Source organism: Porites lutea, chromosome 5 (genome assembly GCF_958299795.1).
Source record: "Porites lutea chromosome 5, jaPorLute2.1, whole genome shotgun sequence".
NCBI classification, from domain to species: Eukaryota; Metazoa; Cnidaria; class Anthozoa; order Scleractinia; family Poritidae; genus Porites; species Porites lutea.
In genome coordinates, this window is record NC_133205.1 from 3,243,920 (window position 1) to 3,260,950 (window position 17,031).

At 40.5% G+C, this 17,031-nt stretch overlaps 1 protein-coding gene across 2 annotated transcripts; it reads left to right on the forward strand.

Annotated features, from left to right (window-relative positions):
• Nucleotides 1-4,615: 4,615 nt before the first annotated feature.
• On the forward strand, nucleotides 4,616-15,921 carry LOC140936914 (uncharacterized). 2 transcript variants are annotated; one of them, XM_073386420.1, is made up of 3 exons: nucleotides 4,616-4,734; nucleotides 8,725-9,785; nucleotides 10,580-15,921. In XM_073386420.1, the coding sequence occupies exons 2-3, from the start codon at nucleotides 8,774-8,776 to the stop codon at nucleotides 15,625-15,627; spliced, it is 6,060 nt and encodes a 2,019-aa protein (XP_073242521.1). In that variant the 5' UTR covers nucleotides 4,616-4,734; nucleotides 8,725-8,773; the 3' UTR covers nucleotides 15,628-15,921. The 2 variants fall into 2 exon arrangements, with proteins under 2 accessions (XP_073242521.1, XP_073242522.1); XM_073386421.1 differs by lacking the exon at nucleotides 4,616-4,734 and having other exon boundaries at nucleotides 8,700-9,785.
• The last annotated feature ends 1,110 nt before the right edge of the window (nucleotides 15,922-17,031 follow it).

The window sequence follows — 17,031 nt, forward strand, 5'->3', positions numbered from 1 at the left end:
AGATGATCCAGTTTCACTCGACAGAGCGCTTGACTGCAGAGCAGGAGGTAGTGGGCTCGATTACCGGGACCAGACTAATACTCAGGTTCTTAAAATAACTGAGAAATGAAGATACTTCCTTTGCTCTCCAAATGGGTAAACCTTCGTGTGGCTCGGATAACTACGCAAAATGGCAGTCCCATCTCCAGTACTAAGGAGAAGTAAAAAGAGTGCCCTCAATTCAGTTAGTATGTCCGTTCTAAATACATTGACACTTAAGTAAAGTGTATTTTTTTCCCCAGAATTTAGGGACAGTCTGAACCTACACGAAATCTAACATGTAGAGACAAGGTACTTGCTTCTTCTAGGTTTAGTGCAGAAATTAAAAAGAAAACACAAGGCCGAGAAAACATTTTATAATTCGGTAATTGTAGAGTACACAGAGAATTACTTTGACTTCCTTCAGCGCCGACTCTGGGCACCTCATGACACCCCCTGAGTTTGTTTCCATCACCGTTCGTCCCCCACCTCCATCTCATGTCACATGACATTTGTAAAAAAGGTTTTTTCCTCAACCTCATTTCCAGCGTCTTCGTACATCACTCATCTTACGTTTCCCCTCGAGAAATCGAAGAACCCTGGGGGGAAGTTTTCTGTTTTCCCCCAAACAGGTGCAAGAACAAAGAACACATCCCGACAGAGGTTCACAGTTTTAAAGCAGGTCATTAAACGTAGGAACGCTGCTATGATTTTGCCAAGTATTTCTGACTTAAATTCTTTCTTTTAGTAACTTGGATTATCAGTTGCAGTCTTTGGAAAGTGGTATGCGAGCGTTAAACGCGCCGGAACCTTGTAGAGAAAGGGGACGTAAGAGATTAGTGGTTAGGAGAGTTGGGAATAGAGAGGGGAAGAGATGCGAGTTGATGTGAATTAACTTAAAGAACTTAATAAAGGTAAACTACTTTAAAACAGAATCGGGGCACTTGTTTAGCACAGATCCCCTTATTGCTGGTTTTCAGTGTCAGGCCATTCAAAATAAATAAAAATAAAAATCAAAACCGTTCGATAGTTAAAATCTAGAATCTGGGAAATGAAAGGAGGTAAATATGCAAAAACTCTCGCCACGATTCAGATCAGAGGAATACTTCGTATACGAGATATCCGAAGAAATGTTTTACCCAAATTTATAGAGATTTGTATGGAGACGCCATGCTGGTGCTCATCCGGATGAGCACCAACATGGCGGACGGAAACCAACAGAAACATCTGTTACCGAGTTTTGCTACAAAAGCGTGAATTTATTCTTCGAGGAACTCATAAACATTAACGTAATACTTTTTTCTAACACATGAACTGTTTAGATAGCAAAATTCCCTGAAATAAATCATTTTTAGCTCATGGATGACGTAGTCATGCCATGGGCTTTTGGAGGCACTCGAATGGTACTCGATCACTCACTCACTCACTCACTCACTCACTCACTCACTCACTCACTCACTCACTCACTCACTGACTCACTCACTCACTCACTCACTCACTCACTCACTCACTCACTCACTCACTCACTCACTCATTCACCCACTCACTCACTCACTCACTCACTCACTCACTCACTCACTCACTCACTCACTCGATTCTCATTAATTTATTCATTAAAGTCAGATTAAACATTTTACTCTTACCTCCCTTACTTAGTATTACTTTTGTTCCAAGTGCCTTTAGTACGCATATGTTTGGAATATTCTAGAGGGTACTAGTAAGGCGAATTTTTTTCCCGACACATTAATTATAGAGATGGGTTTTGTATAAATGGAAATATTCTAAAGAACACTGATAATATCATCCTCAAGAAATGGACTTAGAATTGTTAAAAAGGCATTGAAATAATTGAGCGTGGATCATTGTTGTATATTTGGACGAATTTTGCACATTTGTTCCCGATATTATACTTGATATGGAGAAGATGCGATCAACAGGAGTGTGAAAGAGCTACCGCAGCCTGACGATGGGATCTCGTTCAGCGAAAAGCGAATAAGCCAAAGAGCCTTATAGTCACTGCAAAAAACGGTCCTCGAATTGTTAAAGCGACATTGAGGAGTATCTATTGTGGTTTACTCAGTTATTTGGACGAATCCGTTCGACCATTTGTCTTCGTATGCAAACAGGGAATGAATTAATGTTGTGTCAACTAGAAGCACAGGTTTTAGAACTAACAAGCGCTACGCTATTTTGCTATTTTGCTTGAATTCTTGAAAGGTGATCTTTGCCTTAAAGTAGGCTTTTGTTTGTCGGTGATTCCATTTAGCAGTGCTATTAATGTAATTTCTACATGAAATGCTGCGCTGGTATAAACAAGTCTCTAGAACATTCAGGTGGAGAAAGGCAATCGGATACTTCGACTGCGTTTAAATTACTTGGCTAGGTCAGAGCACGTACTGCTTTGAGCTTAATCCTTTTTATTAAAATAACTTTAGTTCAATTAAGCCATAAACGCCTGTATTCTGTATTTAATATAGCTCGTACTACATATACTAACCGTTACGTACTCATCATATGGAAACATTTATTTAAAAGCATCGCACTTTCAGGAAACCTTCGAGGTCCATTAAAATAATTGTTTAAAACCACGGTTTAAATAAAACTCGTACTTATGTAAAACTTGGTTATTTTACAAGAAGGTGCTCTGTCGTTCGGAAAGTGTTTGACAGTCACATCAGAAAGAAAATTATGTTACTACGTGACCAATTTTGTCCAATCACGTCATTGCAGATGGCGGACCGATTCTTTCTCCTTCGTGCGGGTAGTCTCTTCGATTTTCTTCGGTTTTCGCAGTTTAACAAGTGGTTTACGATTATATTTTTTGGAAAAGTTTGAGTAGACAGATGTAGCAAGCCGCAGTTCTTAAAACAATATGATGTATGTTTGTTTTCTATTGATATTCAATCTCGTTCCCAGAGTCCGCGTTGCTTTGTCAACCTGAACGGGCAACGGGGACCCTGTCGCTGACCAAAAGGATCGCGGCCTCTGGGAACGAGATTGATTGATATTGTTCTTTGGAATTCTTCATGCGCATGATCCCTGTGTTTAATTAAGAGCTATTGTTTATGCTTTTCAGTCTACATTTTCTCAGTGTTCAACGACCCCTGACCTCCAGTTTTAGCATAATCTATTAGTTTTGTTGTTCAAGTATCTGAAATGGTCGGCGGGCCCCAGCGGGCCCCGCCGTTTTAAGGGTCAAAATGCCACTTGAAGTTTACCTGCGTGCGTGAATCGTGACTCCATTCCGCGGCATCTTTAGTATTATAAATATACTCGCGCGGTCACGATCGAATCGGCTTAGAAGACTTTCACTACACGATCAGCTTAGAATACTTTCTTTCTTTCCTTTTTTATTCGTCTTAAAAAATATGATATGTTTTTGTGATATATATGTCATCGAAGCGGCCCTTAGGGCCTCCTCTTTGAATAGTTCCTTGGCTTCTTCCTTCTGCCCTTGTTTGCAAAGAGTTAAACTTGTGCGAGATTCTTCACGATCCCTGATAAATCATACAAAAAACAACGGACAAATAAAACTGAATTCATACGGACTAAAATGAATAGAAAACCTCCGCTAACTTGCTGTTGCCCTCAACAACAACAAGTTAGCGAAGGAGGATTCCACTTTTTGCCTTGCGCTCCAGCTTCTTCTGGAAAACCAGAATTTATTATTTATTTTCGCTGAGAAGATCAGTATCCTTCATGCACACGTCAATGTACCTAGAAAAAAATCTGAGGTGAGAAGAGCACTGATGAGAAGCTTACGTTCAAAATCAAGCACTTTAACCACATGTAAGAACGAAGTGTTGATACGTACCGCGTTGTTTCGAACCCTAAAATTATCTCTTCGACACAGAAAACAACAGTTTCGTGAAGCCAGCAGTAAACGTCGATTGCAGCCACCTTTCCGGAGAAAGATCTCAAATGAACATCGCATGTTATATCTTTTAAAAGCGGAAAAAGACCTATAATGCCCATATCACACTATTTCTCCCGGTATTTTTATGGCGTAACGAGAGATGTGAACAGAGCGAAGGTCAGATGCAAATGAGCCTTTTTTGATTTTTTCCCCATGATGCCCTTCGGACCGTGTCCAACACCGCCTGGTTACAACTAAAAAGCGTTATCTTTGACAAGTTTCTAGAATATTCAGGTGCACATGCAATCTGATACTTCGAGTCACGCTGTATTTTGGCAAGTCCGTACACAATGAACCGTTCAAAAAGATTTATATGTTTTTGTTTGATTATTGAACTGTCTTTTCTACACTAATTCAATTCATCCATGAGCTCGCTCCTAGGAGCCTTTGATTTTTAACCTACGTGGCAGCTCTCTTGGCCGTCAAGTAAATGTTGAGTCACGCAACAGCTTAGAAATTCAAGCACCTTCTATCACAAAACCAAGAACCCTTTTGAAGTGACAATTTGTATGAAAATTAGTTTTCAGTTCCTCTAATGCACCGTGAAAGTAAAATCTCGGTAGGATCGATAGTTTTGTAGTTTGAATTTTAGTGACGTCTTGTGAACCAACAAAACCACTCCTAGGGGACTGAGGTCGAATGTTTCCCTTATTTGCATATTACTTCCGCTTTTGCTCTGCAAATTGCTTTGCACAACAAACAACCTTTCCCTAAATTCACGGCGGTATTCCTGAGTACCTGTTATCATTCATCAACATTTCACCGCAGAAGGATCTTTTATCAAGCTCTGATAACCAACAGTACGTATTACTAAGTTTTCTTTGAAACTTTTTTTTTGCTTACAGTCTTTGCAAACCACGTCTATTTGACCGTGGCTGAACATTTAAAACAATCCTACTCTGTTTAGCCGCCGTAAACGCTGAATACAATTTTTCGGCAGCGTAGTTTAGGCCAGAAAACTGATTAATAGTGTATATAGCATCTAATTGGCCGATGTGCGCTTGCTAAAAAGACGTTGATAGGTCGAAAAGCCACTGTCAAAAATCGTAGGCCAAAATGTTTGTCGATTCGGTTGTACGTTAGCAACCAGAGCCCAATTTAGGCTTTGGACCTTTGTTAAAAGGTTGATTCTCGGCACATAAGAAACTAAACATCGAGGAAAAGAAACTCAGAACTATACTTTACTAGGGATCCCAATAAGATCCATTATTTCACTGTCAGTTTGAAAGAAAGGAACCAGTTTAAAATCTTAGAAAACAAATAAGTAAATCAGGATAATTTTAAGCTGGTTGGTAAAGTATGTGAAAATATAGCCGATTCGTTAGAATAGTCTTTGCGCTACAGTATACATTTGTGCGCTTAGTATGTGAATATTGAGGCTGTAGATGGGGCGGAGTGGGGAAGGGTAGGGGAAATTTACTAATGAATGCTCCGTGCTAAAAAGTTTTTGTCTAGCTGTATTTTTCATTTATGCAAATTTAGAGTACTTTATATTAACTCCTTTTTGAACTTGCATTTATTTCCATTCCTTGATAATAGCGTCATGAGGTCACCGAAACATCGGGTTAATTCATTAGGTTTTACATGTTTATGAGTGACTAACAGACCTTGTCACTGTTTTGACAGCCATTCATATTTTTTTCAGAACAGCCGCTTTACGGAAATTATTCGACCTTAAATTCTCATACAAACACTGTAATTTCTCACGCGGTTACCTACTCGTCAAGATGACGAGTAGGTGAACCGAGACTCACAAGGTCTTTTCCCCTGATACGAAAAACAGGGCAGAGAATATATTAGCAAAGTGGATTAATCGCATTAATAGAGACCTTATTAAGATAGTGTTTGCGAAAAAAGAGTTACTTAATCCTGTCATAGTGATATAAAATAAACGACGATCCAGTTTACAGGATAGGAAAAAACTTTTTACGCAGAAAGCTTCGATTCAATCGCGGAATCTTTTTGGGCATTTTGTTACGTGATTTCTACTGTGAATCACGTGACAAAACACCAAAGAGCAACATTAAAAATATGTAAGGAAAGGATTTAATTACGTTGAGCATGGAATTGGCTAAAACTCAACATTACGAGTTCGAATGTTTTGAGGATAATTATTCACTAACTATCAGCACGCAGGGATGTCGGATCCCGGGAGGGGGGGAGGTACTCCCATACATTACCTATACGGGTATGTGCCGCCCAACGGGGTCGTGATTTTGAAGCTCCTGATTTAGAACGGGGTATCCATTTCAGAGGCGGGGAGCTTTAGAACGGGGTATAAAAAATTGTGGATCACGGCTTTATCTTCTGCTTAAAATTGTTACTGATTATGAAGAAGCATTTATTTGATGTATAAGTCGAACAAATAAAGAAATATCTTTTTAAAAATACAGGGCTATTTCAATTTACAAACTTTCTAGAACGGAGTATAAAAAATTGGCCCATTTCTAGAACGGGGTATCAGTTTTAGGGTGAATTCTAGAACGGGGTATAAAAAATTGGCCCATTTCTAAAACGGGGTATCAATTTTAGGGGAAATTTTATTTTAGAACGGGGTGCCAATTTGGAGTCCCGAGCGGCACATACCCACCCAAAAAATACCCAAGTGCCCCCCCCCGGGTGTCGGATTAACACCGGGAAGTTTAATACCAAAGGAACATAGTCTTTACAGAGCTTTAAAACACAGCATCCACCAACACAAACTTGACTTGAACTTAAGTAAAACTAAACAGCCTCTACCAATAATAACAAACTCTCACTTGAATATCTTACGGCTTCCACCAACTTGTAAACACAGAACTTGAAAATCGACCTCCTTCACACTTGACTGAAAACCGGCACCCCAGCTCGTGGGAAAAAACTTAGTTCGTCAAAAGAACTCGCTTGGAACTTGTATACCGTTTAACATAAGGTTCTAGAAAATACTAAACAGGCAAATAGTAGTAGATTTTCGACATATTTTATGATTTCAGTAACTGATGCAAATCTGCTGACTCATGCTGAAATGTAAACATGCCCTAATTAATTATTCATGAATAATCCAAAAGCGTAGAGAACGTTCGAGAAAGTCACGCAACGCATGAAAGTAATTTTACCACTTAACATTCAACAAAGACAAAACGTTTTTGCGCAGCATTTCAGTTGTAAATTCATCATAAAACAGTTCGAAAGGAGCGCTCACTAGTGAACTGTTTTTCAACACTAGAAGAGAAATTTCGTGTCTCTGCGCGGCCATGTAATATCCTCTATTTATTCCTCTAGTAAATTAATGACTAATTTCGAAGTGATCTCAAGATATCACGAAGTAGTCCGGTGTCATTTCGTGAAATAGCCGAAACAAGCCGAAAAGTCACGAACTTGCGTGCCCAATCTTGTCCCGAAACTGGTGCATAATTTCATAGCTATTTTTCATATCCCGAAATACCTTGGGTCGCAGTAGCGTAATCGGCTGATCCCTCAACTTAGAGTCTCCTCTGATCTGACGGGTCACACAGGTGAGTCAGTTCCCCCCGGGGGGGGGGGGGGGTTTCTCCCATACATTACCTATACGGATAGGTGCCGCCCAACGGGTCGTGATTTTGAAGCTGCTGATTTAGAACGGGGTATCCATTTCAGAGGTGTTTTCTAGAACGGGGTATAGTATTTCGAACGCACGAAAACTCCAGTTTTGTAAGCAGCCATTTGAAATTATTCAAGGACAGATTGCTTTTAAAAATACGGTTCAATGCGTTAACAAGCAAACTGTTGTACTCTTGTTGCACCCTGTGTTTTAAAATTGTTGCTGATTATGAAGAAGCATTTATTTGATGTGTAAGTCGAACAAATAAAAAAATATCTTTTCAAAAAAACAGGGCTATTTCAATTTACAAACTTTCTAGAACGGAGTATAAAAAATTGGCCCATTTCTAGAACGGGGTATCAGTTTTAGGGCGAATTCTAGAACGGGGTATCAAAAAATTGGCCCATTTCTAGAACGGGGTATCAATTGTAGGGGAAATTTTCTTTAGATCGCGGTGCCAATTTGGAGTCCCGGGCGGCACATACCCACCCAAAAAATACCCAAGTGCCCCCCGGGGTCGGTTCAAACCCCAGGAAAGACAAAATAAGACTTCTTTCTTCCTCGAATAAGTTAAAGAATAAATCAAAGAAATGGAAATGATCTCGAGATATCTCGAACTAATTCGGCTCTCTCTGTAGCCGGTCAAATAGCCGAATAAAACCGAAAACCTACAGACTTTGCGTGCCCAATCTTGTCCCCAAAATATCAACTTTGGGACATTCCTGAGCGTCGCGAATCCTTTACTTCGCCGGAACGCGAAGTAAAAAGGTTTTTTCCTATCCTGTAAGTTGAATCGTCGCTTATTTTATATCACTTAAGATAATGATTAACACTTACGACATACAGATATTTCCGACCAACAACAATTTTTCCCCATGCCATCTTTGAACCTTATGTTTGACAAATTCACTTGTTCTATCGCACAGAATGTTTCAATTGACCCATAAATGGCTGAATGCGCGAGAGTGCAAGACGAAGCGGATCCTGTGTTCTGATCGGCCAACCAGCGGGCAGGATGGGGTCGATCTTGCCAGCTCACGAAAAATGGTTGGATACTCGTTCTTGTTTGCACTTTTATTCAGATCTTGACTTCGTCTCGGACATAAAAACGCAAAAAAAAAAAGAACAACTAGGCTACTATCCAGCCATTTTACTATAGCTATTTGACCCAACAAGCTTGCTTTTCTCTATATTCACAGGAGTTACTTAATTGATGATATTGGTCGTTTAGATTTTCCGAAAAAGTTTTGTGGTGCGCTAAAATTGGACTTAAGAGAGGAATGGCTATACCAAGCTCCTCTACACCAGCACTTTCAGCGGACCAGCACACTACACCAGAGTACAGGAACTGGCTCGCTCTAGGGCATGCCTTAACAACCGTGCTTTGTCAAGGTCTTCGCCCATTTATCAACAGAGAGATGAAGGCTTTCTATACAAACGTAACTGCAACACTTGTAGCTTCTGGTCCCTGTACTTGTGTCTTTGTCGCAGGAAGAAGACCAAATCAATATCATGACATGAGCAGCTGCACGTGGGCTAACTTCCTTCAACGTCGTCATCATAAAGGCAGGCCAAACTGGAAACAAAGTGATTCCACCAAATGGACGGATCCAATCCAGGGTCCTTGGGAGATAGCCAAGCTTTTCCTCCCGGATCTTGGGGGACACGTGATGACGAGTGCGGAAGGCATGGACGTCACGGGGATCTTGAACCTAATAGACTGGTGTGATCACTTCCGGCCCATTCCTCAAGCTTTGATCAAAGATATCCGTGACATTAGGAACCAAAAGTGGGCACATGTGCCCAAGCTGGAGTTGACCGAAGCTGACAAGGCTAACGCCTTCGCATCAATAGAAAACTTGCTGCAGGATCCTTACTTAGCTCACGATCCGGACGTCAAAAAAGCCCTACGCAAAATGCAGACACTCAAATGTGTATCATACTTAAGCAATTTTGAGGCCCAAGTTCTCAAGGAATATAAAGAGATGACCGAAAGAGGTATCTTACGCCTGCGGAGCGAACTCGAAAACGAGTCCAAGCGTAACCAAAAACTTCGAAGCCATTTGGAGGGACGTTTACGCAAGATGCAAAAATCATTGGAAAACGTAAACAAGAAGATAGGAGCATTAAATTCGTGTGTAAACCTCATCAAAGGTGGCCCTCTGTTGCTATGTAGAGGCTTAATCAAGAGCATTTGGGCCTTCTCGAAGCTGCCGCTTAGAGTTTGTCTGAAGATCTCTCTCCTGTGCATTTTCTGCGTGACCCTTCTCGATCCAAGTTCACACAAGGATGGTAAGTAGATTATGTTTGGTCTGTTTGGTTTTACAAATGTATATCCCAGTATTATTTCTCGAGCTCGAGATTGACGGGTAAACGGTAACGGGATGCGGGCATGGCAGCCTGAGCAAAGCTTAAATAATGTATTATGGTTCTTTTATCACTTGTCATTTGTTAGATGAGAAAACGGAAAAAAAGTAAAAAATAAATAACAAGACAAAACTATAAATATCTGCGGAACACCCCCCTGAATTGTTACAAAGTATAGAAGAACTACTCGTGCACATGGCTACATGTAGCTGTATTATTTTTATTGGCGATTTACTAGATGCTGGAAAGTCCAAAATTTGTGGAAGTCCGTCTCTATAGCATTCGCATCCAAAAACATGGCTCTGCCCTTTTGGTTTTTACATAAGAAGGAACTTCAATTCGGCACCTTGGGATGTCGGTTATTTTTAGCCAAATGAAAAGCCGATACATTTCCGGCCTGTTAAGCAGGCTAAACTGAAGGCAAGTTATAATTTAAGCTTTGCATTGGATACTAAAAAGTAGAACTATATAACCTCAGCTGTAACCTAGCCCCCATCTTTCCGAATCAGGCTCAAGCTAGTTTTAAATAAAGAGCGCTGTAAAGGTGAGTGCTGAAAGGTCTGGCTAAGGAATCAGGGCCTACCTGAAGGGTCTGGGTCTCTTGGCTAAAGTTTATCATGCCCCATGTCGGCTACAGGCCTTGCGTATTATGAAAGGGTTCGCGTTTCTTTTATAGAACAAGAACTAATATTTTTTTATTCAAATGTTCATGTTTCCAGGGTGTCCTGCAGAGGAGGCTAAAGTGCCATTCGATACCAAAGATATTAATATGTCAGAGTACTTGCTATCAGCACGAGCTGAGGACTTTATCGGACGTCAGTGGCTGTATAGGGAGGTGGAAGATGCATTTAAGGATGATAGCATCGGCGGGGTACTAATTATAGGAAATCCTGGAACTGGCAAATCCGCCTGGTCCTCTCAGCTTATTTGTTCTCGAACAACAAGCTATGCGATTCATGCTCATATCCTCGGTTACCACTTGTGTAAGTACTCAGACAAAAATACACAAATGGCAGGGAAGTTTGTGCGAAATTTAGCGGAAATGATAGCCCGCAGATTGCCCGAGTATGGGTATATAGTTTCCAATAGTTCCTACATTCAACGCTCTTTTGATCTGGACTGTATCCAGAATCATGATCCGGTCGGTTGTTTTGAACAAACTGTCATTACTCCACTGAGAAACCTAAAAAATGAACCAATAAACAACTGGTTTATCATGGTGGATGCCTTAGATGAGTGTCTTTCACAAGGTGAAAGAAGTGACAGCATAATTTATCTCCTAGAAAACAAGATAAATCGGTTTCCACATTGGTTAAAACTTATAATGACTTCACGAAATGAATCTGAAGCCTTACTGCGCTCAACAAAAATAACAAACTTAGTCATTGATCCCGAAGATTTTAGAAACCTGGAGGACATTGAAATTTTTGTGATGACAAGACTATATCAACCTAGTGCTTTACTAGGCCGCATAACGTCCTGGTTCGGAGATGACGGTATCGAAAGTACAACAAAGGTAGCAGCTACATTACTTAGCAAAAGTCAAGGAAACTTTCTGTTTGTTAAAGAGTTGCTTAACCATTGGGAGCACTCAAGGTACAAATTAGGAAATGCGTATACCTTGCCAAAATCTTTGGAAGACCTGTACCACGGTTACTTCGAAAGACTTTATCCTGGAAAAAGGAGCTTTAGACCTGCTAGGCATATTTTGGAATTATTGGTTTCGACATTTGAGCCACTACATCAAAAAGAAATTTTTGAAGTACTGAGAATAAAGGACAACGACCTAGATGAAGAGTACAATTTCAAGAATAGATTAAAAGAACTTGGTCACTTTCTGAAATATGGAAAGAACAATACAATCACACTTTATCACTTATCGCTAACTAACTGGTTAACTAGTGAAGATAACGAGAAGTACTTTGTGAGTAGAAAAAAAGGGCACAAAATGCTCAGTGAGTACTACTTTAATCTTGTTAAAGACGGAGATGAAAGTAAGCTGTCCAAATATATCTTTCCTTTGGCCCAGCACGTTGCTTTTGGTGGTTTAAAAGAAACCTATACCCAAGAATTTGTTAATTTCCCTTCCCAGACAGTCAATTCGTCGAATCTGCTCAGTGAAGGCAGAACTTTATTACATCTTGCAGCGACAATCAACAGTACAGATGTACTAGAACTGTTATTACCACATTTTAGTTGCATTGATTGCGTTGATAGTCGTGGAATAACACCCGCGTTTTTGGCAGCAAAACGTGGACTTAGAGACAATCTGAAATTTTTGGTGAAAAAAGGTGCTGATGTGAACCACAAAACAAAGTCAATCAATGCATTTTACAAAGCCAAGGAAAGAACAGCGTTTGACCAAGGCAGACATGATTTCTTCCAATTTCATGCTCCTTTTATAGTTAATCCAGTCTTTGAGATCAAATCAAAATTCTTTGACGCGTCCATGCTTCACGCAGCAGCTCAAGGAAGTCACGTAAGCGTGGTTCGTTTTCTTCTTGAGAACAACGCATCCATATCGACGGTGAATGGTGTCAATTTGACAGCTATTCAAATAGCCGCTGAAAACGGACACCTTGAAGTTGTAAAAACGTTGCACAAGGCAGGTGCAATTCCAGATCAAACCGCTCTGCATCATGCAGCCGCAAACAATAGACTGCAAGTAGTGAATTTCCTTTTAGAAGTTGGTGTCAAAGACGAATGTCTAAAATGCGATGGCTCTTTCTCCTGGTTGGAGGAAACGGAAGAAGGAGATCAATTTTATGATGACAAACATTTAATTTTATGTCAAACTGCACTTCATGCTGCTGCTGCGTCAGGATATAACAGGGTTGTTTCTCGTCTTCTTGCCGAAGAACATAATGCACTAAACTGCCATGATTATTCCGGGAGATCTCCACTTCATGAGGCGGTTCGAAAAAATCATCCAAAAATAGTTGATATTTTGCTCGATAAAGAACCGCGAATGATACACTACAAGTGTGAATATTGGCAAGACGTCGACGCAGAAGAACTTAGATGTGACGAACTAAGTGAATATTATACAGATGTCTGTCATTGTGGCTACACTCCTCTTCATCTTGCAGCGAGGTATGGCCGTCACCAATTGGCAATATCGCTCATGAAAAAAGGGGCTCGCCTTGATGACCGGGATTGCAATGGAGCCACACCCGTTCATGTGGCTGCATGTCACAATCATGCTGGCTTAATTTTTACATTTTCTCATCCAAACATTGAGGGCGACATCAATACTAAGACCTCAAATGGATCCACCCCTCTTCACAGTGCTGCGGCATGTGGTGCTGTGGAGGTAATTGATTATCTACGTTACAAAAGAGCAAACCTGACAGCTGTTGATGATAATGGCCTGACAGCACTGCACTATTCAGTTCGTAAAATCAAATCAAGTGAACTTAATCGCATAATGTTCCTTAATGACAGCGTTTTCAATGGAACTTTGACGCCAGTTATAATAGACAGAAGGGGTCATTTGTCTGGCTTTTTTTCAGAAGAAAAGCAAATCAGGAGTACTGACCGTTTACACTGGTTAGACACTCTTCTCAAGTTACTTTTCACTGGCTCCAGAGTAGATGCTGCTGATGTCAAAGGGCAGACAACATTGCATGTTGCTGCTCAGAATGGATTAGCTGACGCTGTTAACGTTCTTCTTCAGATGAAAGCATCATTGGAGATAAAAGACATAAATGGTAAGACACCGTTGGAAGTGGCTGTTGAAAATGCACCAATCAAAATTCATACATCGTTTCTTACAGGGAACAAAATAGAAGATTTAAGAGGATTTTTACTTGATCATGAGATGGCCGTTTTTCTTCTTCTTAGTTATGGCGCCTCTATTGGGAAATGCAAGAAGAAAGATGGTAGCTTGCTTCACAGGGCAATCCTAAACCAACAGCCTAACATCGTTCAGCTCTTGTTGCTAAAGGGAGCGAGCTTGAGATGTAGAGATAGTCTTGGACGAACACCCCTTATTACTTACCTTCAAAACGGCGGAGACTTCATAGACGTAGTTCTTCGTGATTTCACCTTGTCTGTTGCTATCCAATGTAGAAGGCCTTTTAACACTTCATTGTTTCATCTTTTAAGTTGGCGCTTACCGACTGATCCAGGCAATAACTTTTTTCACTCGAGGAAATGCACTGATACTAGGCAGAACCCAAAATGCGAAGTAAAAAAGGGTCCCCTTGCTGTAGCTATTGAAAGTCACCCTGAGAAAGAAAGAGTAATAAGCTCCTGTTTTGATACCGAGGGATTTACACCACTGCATCGAGCAGCACAAGGAGCCAATCTAGTGGCAATTCGCTATCTCCTTGCAATTGGTGCAAATGACTCTACTTTGAGTCCACATGGACACGACGCTCTAACACTGGCTGTTCTTCATGCAGGGCGGAGGCGATTGTGGGAGCGCAATAAACTTGTTTGGGTGGATTCAGATTTTCGTCACCGGGTAGAGGCCGAGGAAGCGGCTATTGAGCTTCTGCGCCACGCAGTAAAAAGTCGTGGATACAAGATACGATGCGACTCCAGCAAAGCAGAGCTGACTTTATATCATTTAGCAGCTTCTCGTGGTCTACTGAAGTTTATAGAGGTGATATTCAGCGAACGTGATTTGCATCAGCTAGATGTGAACTGTGCTAACACGGATGGGATAACACCAATGTATCTAGCAAAGATCTTTAAACAGAATGAAGAACTTGACGGCCAAGGAAATCCTTGGGAACAAGTCATTCAGATAATCAAACGACACGGTGGCAAGATGCAATATCCTAAAAAGATGGCTGAATACAGTATAATTTATAACGGCGTGTACGGCTGGACTCCAAACGAGTTTACATTAGATTTAAGACCTGACATCTTTCATTTCATTACGTCGCTATTAAAATCTTTCCAAAAAAGGGAGAAGAGACCATTTCACTGCTCCTTTTCCCCTTATCTTGAAGTTAATTCGGAGTTTCTTTATTGGCCAATAAAATGGTTGTGGAGTCACGTCAACAGCTCAGCAGTATCTATGTTGAGGCTTTCAGAAGAACATCCGTCGACTTCTCGAAGAAGGCGCAAAGAACAGTGTTCTCGTGAAGAAGAATACTTTCGTAAGGACTTGAGACGGTGTTTATTACATGTGGATCAATTTTATCGATACCTCTCAAGAATTGATTTGCACAGACAGCTGTACCCGAAAAAAGTCGCCAAAAGCGGGAATTGGGAAATCTTTAGCAAAATGCAGCGAAACTGGTTTCAAAAAGAACTTCTCGATTTGATGAAGATGCGTCACACGGAAGTCTTCCGTATGTTTCCCTGCGCAAAATCGTTATTTGACAGATTTAAGCCACTTTTTCGTTTGAATGATGAAGTGACAAGACATAATATTCGTGAATATGAGAAAAGCGGTCCTGATAATTACCTTAACTTAATTTGTCAAAATCTACGATTTATTTTCCAGTATTATTCATCTCACCGGGAAAGAAATCAACAACCTTCTGAATACAGATTAAGAGAATACGAACTTTTCAGCCGACCTGATTTTGTCGAGGAGCGAATGAAAATATCCAGATATTTTCTTCATCCTGGTAGGCCCATCATCAAGTGGCCATTGGAATTTTTCCTGAAACGTTCACTTGGTTTCTATCGTCGTTATGATTATCTCAAGACACTATACATAGGGATAGAGCCACGCACTTACGTTCACCTTTACCCTGATAAGATTAGAAATCTTGTAGAACGTGGTAAAGTTTTGCTCTGGTACTAGCTGATCATGACACAAGGTATTTGGAGCCGGGTAGCATCCCTCTGCCACAGTTGCCGAAGACCTGCATGTGACTGATCGGTCATTTATGACAAAGGGAAAACAATAATTTTTGTGTATGCGCATTTGATCATATACCTATGTTAAAATTCGCTCTAGAAGTATTAAATATTATTATTATTTTTTAATAATCCTAAGAAAAGTTGTGAACCCTAAGGAGGCAATTTGTTATGTTTATATCCAGACTAGTGGTTTGACGAAGACACGCATATCAACGGCGACATAGCAATTACAAAATAAATAAGAAGATGCAAAAACGTGTGGAGAATCATGTTAATTGTAGGAACCTTAACGGCTCGGGCTTGTACGATCTGAGAAATTGAGGGCGACTTCGCGCCCTTTCGAACGTAATCGCGATTATTTTCCGACTCGTTTTATCTTTTGAGAGTTGGGAAATTAATTATACAAGTTAAAGCTGAAGAGAAAGGACATAGTCCAAGCTCAGCAAGATACGGCAAAATAGATCGCTTTGCAATTTACATTCTCTAAAGAACTGAACATTTTGTCATTGGGATGGTAAAGAAATTGATAGAAAAGCGTGACGCTAGTGTATCGATTGCTTTTTTTGCGTTCTCGTTGCTGTCGCCTTCGTAGTTTCGTAATTAAGTTTTTTTTTTAGATGTGGTTCGAGAAGTAGAAATCCCAAGAGGGTTTGGCAAAGGCCAGTTAGATATCGATCATTTCCGTGAAAATGCACGCTCCACCTTAGACCTTAGAACTCGAGAGGTTATTTTACGCGAGGCTCAGTATCGATACCTAACTGGCTGTTGCCCAATCCATTCTTGGCCTGGGATACATCTAACACTTCTCTCCTCACCCGAACCCTCTTTTGTGCCAATAGGAGGTTGGGGAGAGGCTAAAACCCGGCGTGTGAGCGACGATGACCGGAAGAAGAAAGTAAGAGCAAAAGAAGGGCCATTTATCGAATCACCCCCTCTCATCCGCTTATTATTATTATTATTATTATTATTATTATTATTATTATTATTATTATTATTATTGAGAAATTATGTGATCAACATGTCACGAGCACGGGACAAAGAAAAAATTCCGGACGGGAATTGAACCTATGACTTTCCGTACACCGGTCGGATGCTCTAATAACCACTGAGCTACGAAGGACTCGTGGCGAGCTGGGCAATGTACAAAGTTCATGTATGACATGCCGTCCTGTATACTGCTAGGATCAGCAGCTCAGTGGCTAGGGCATCTGACCCAGGTACAGAAGTCCTGTCCAGACCTCTGATTTTTTCTTTATCCTATGCTCGTGACATGTTGATCACATCATTTCACATTTCTTATAATTATAACTATTATAATTATAATTATTATTATGTGCAATACCAG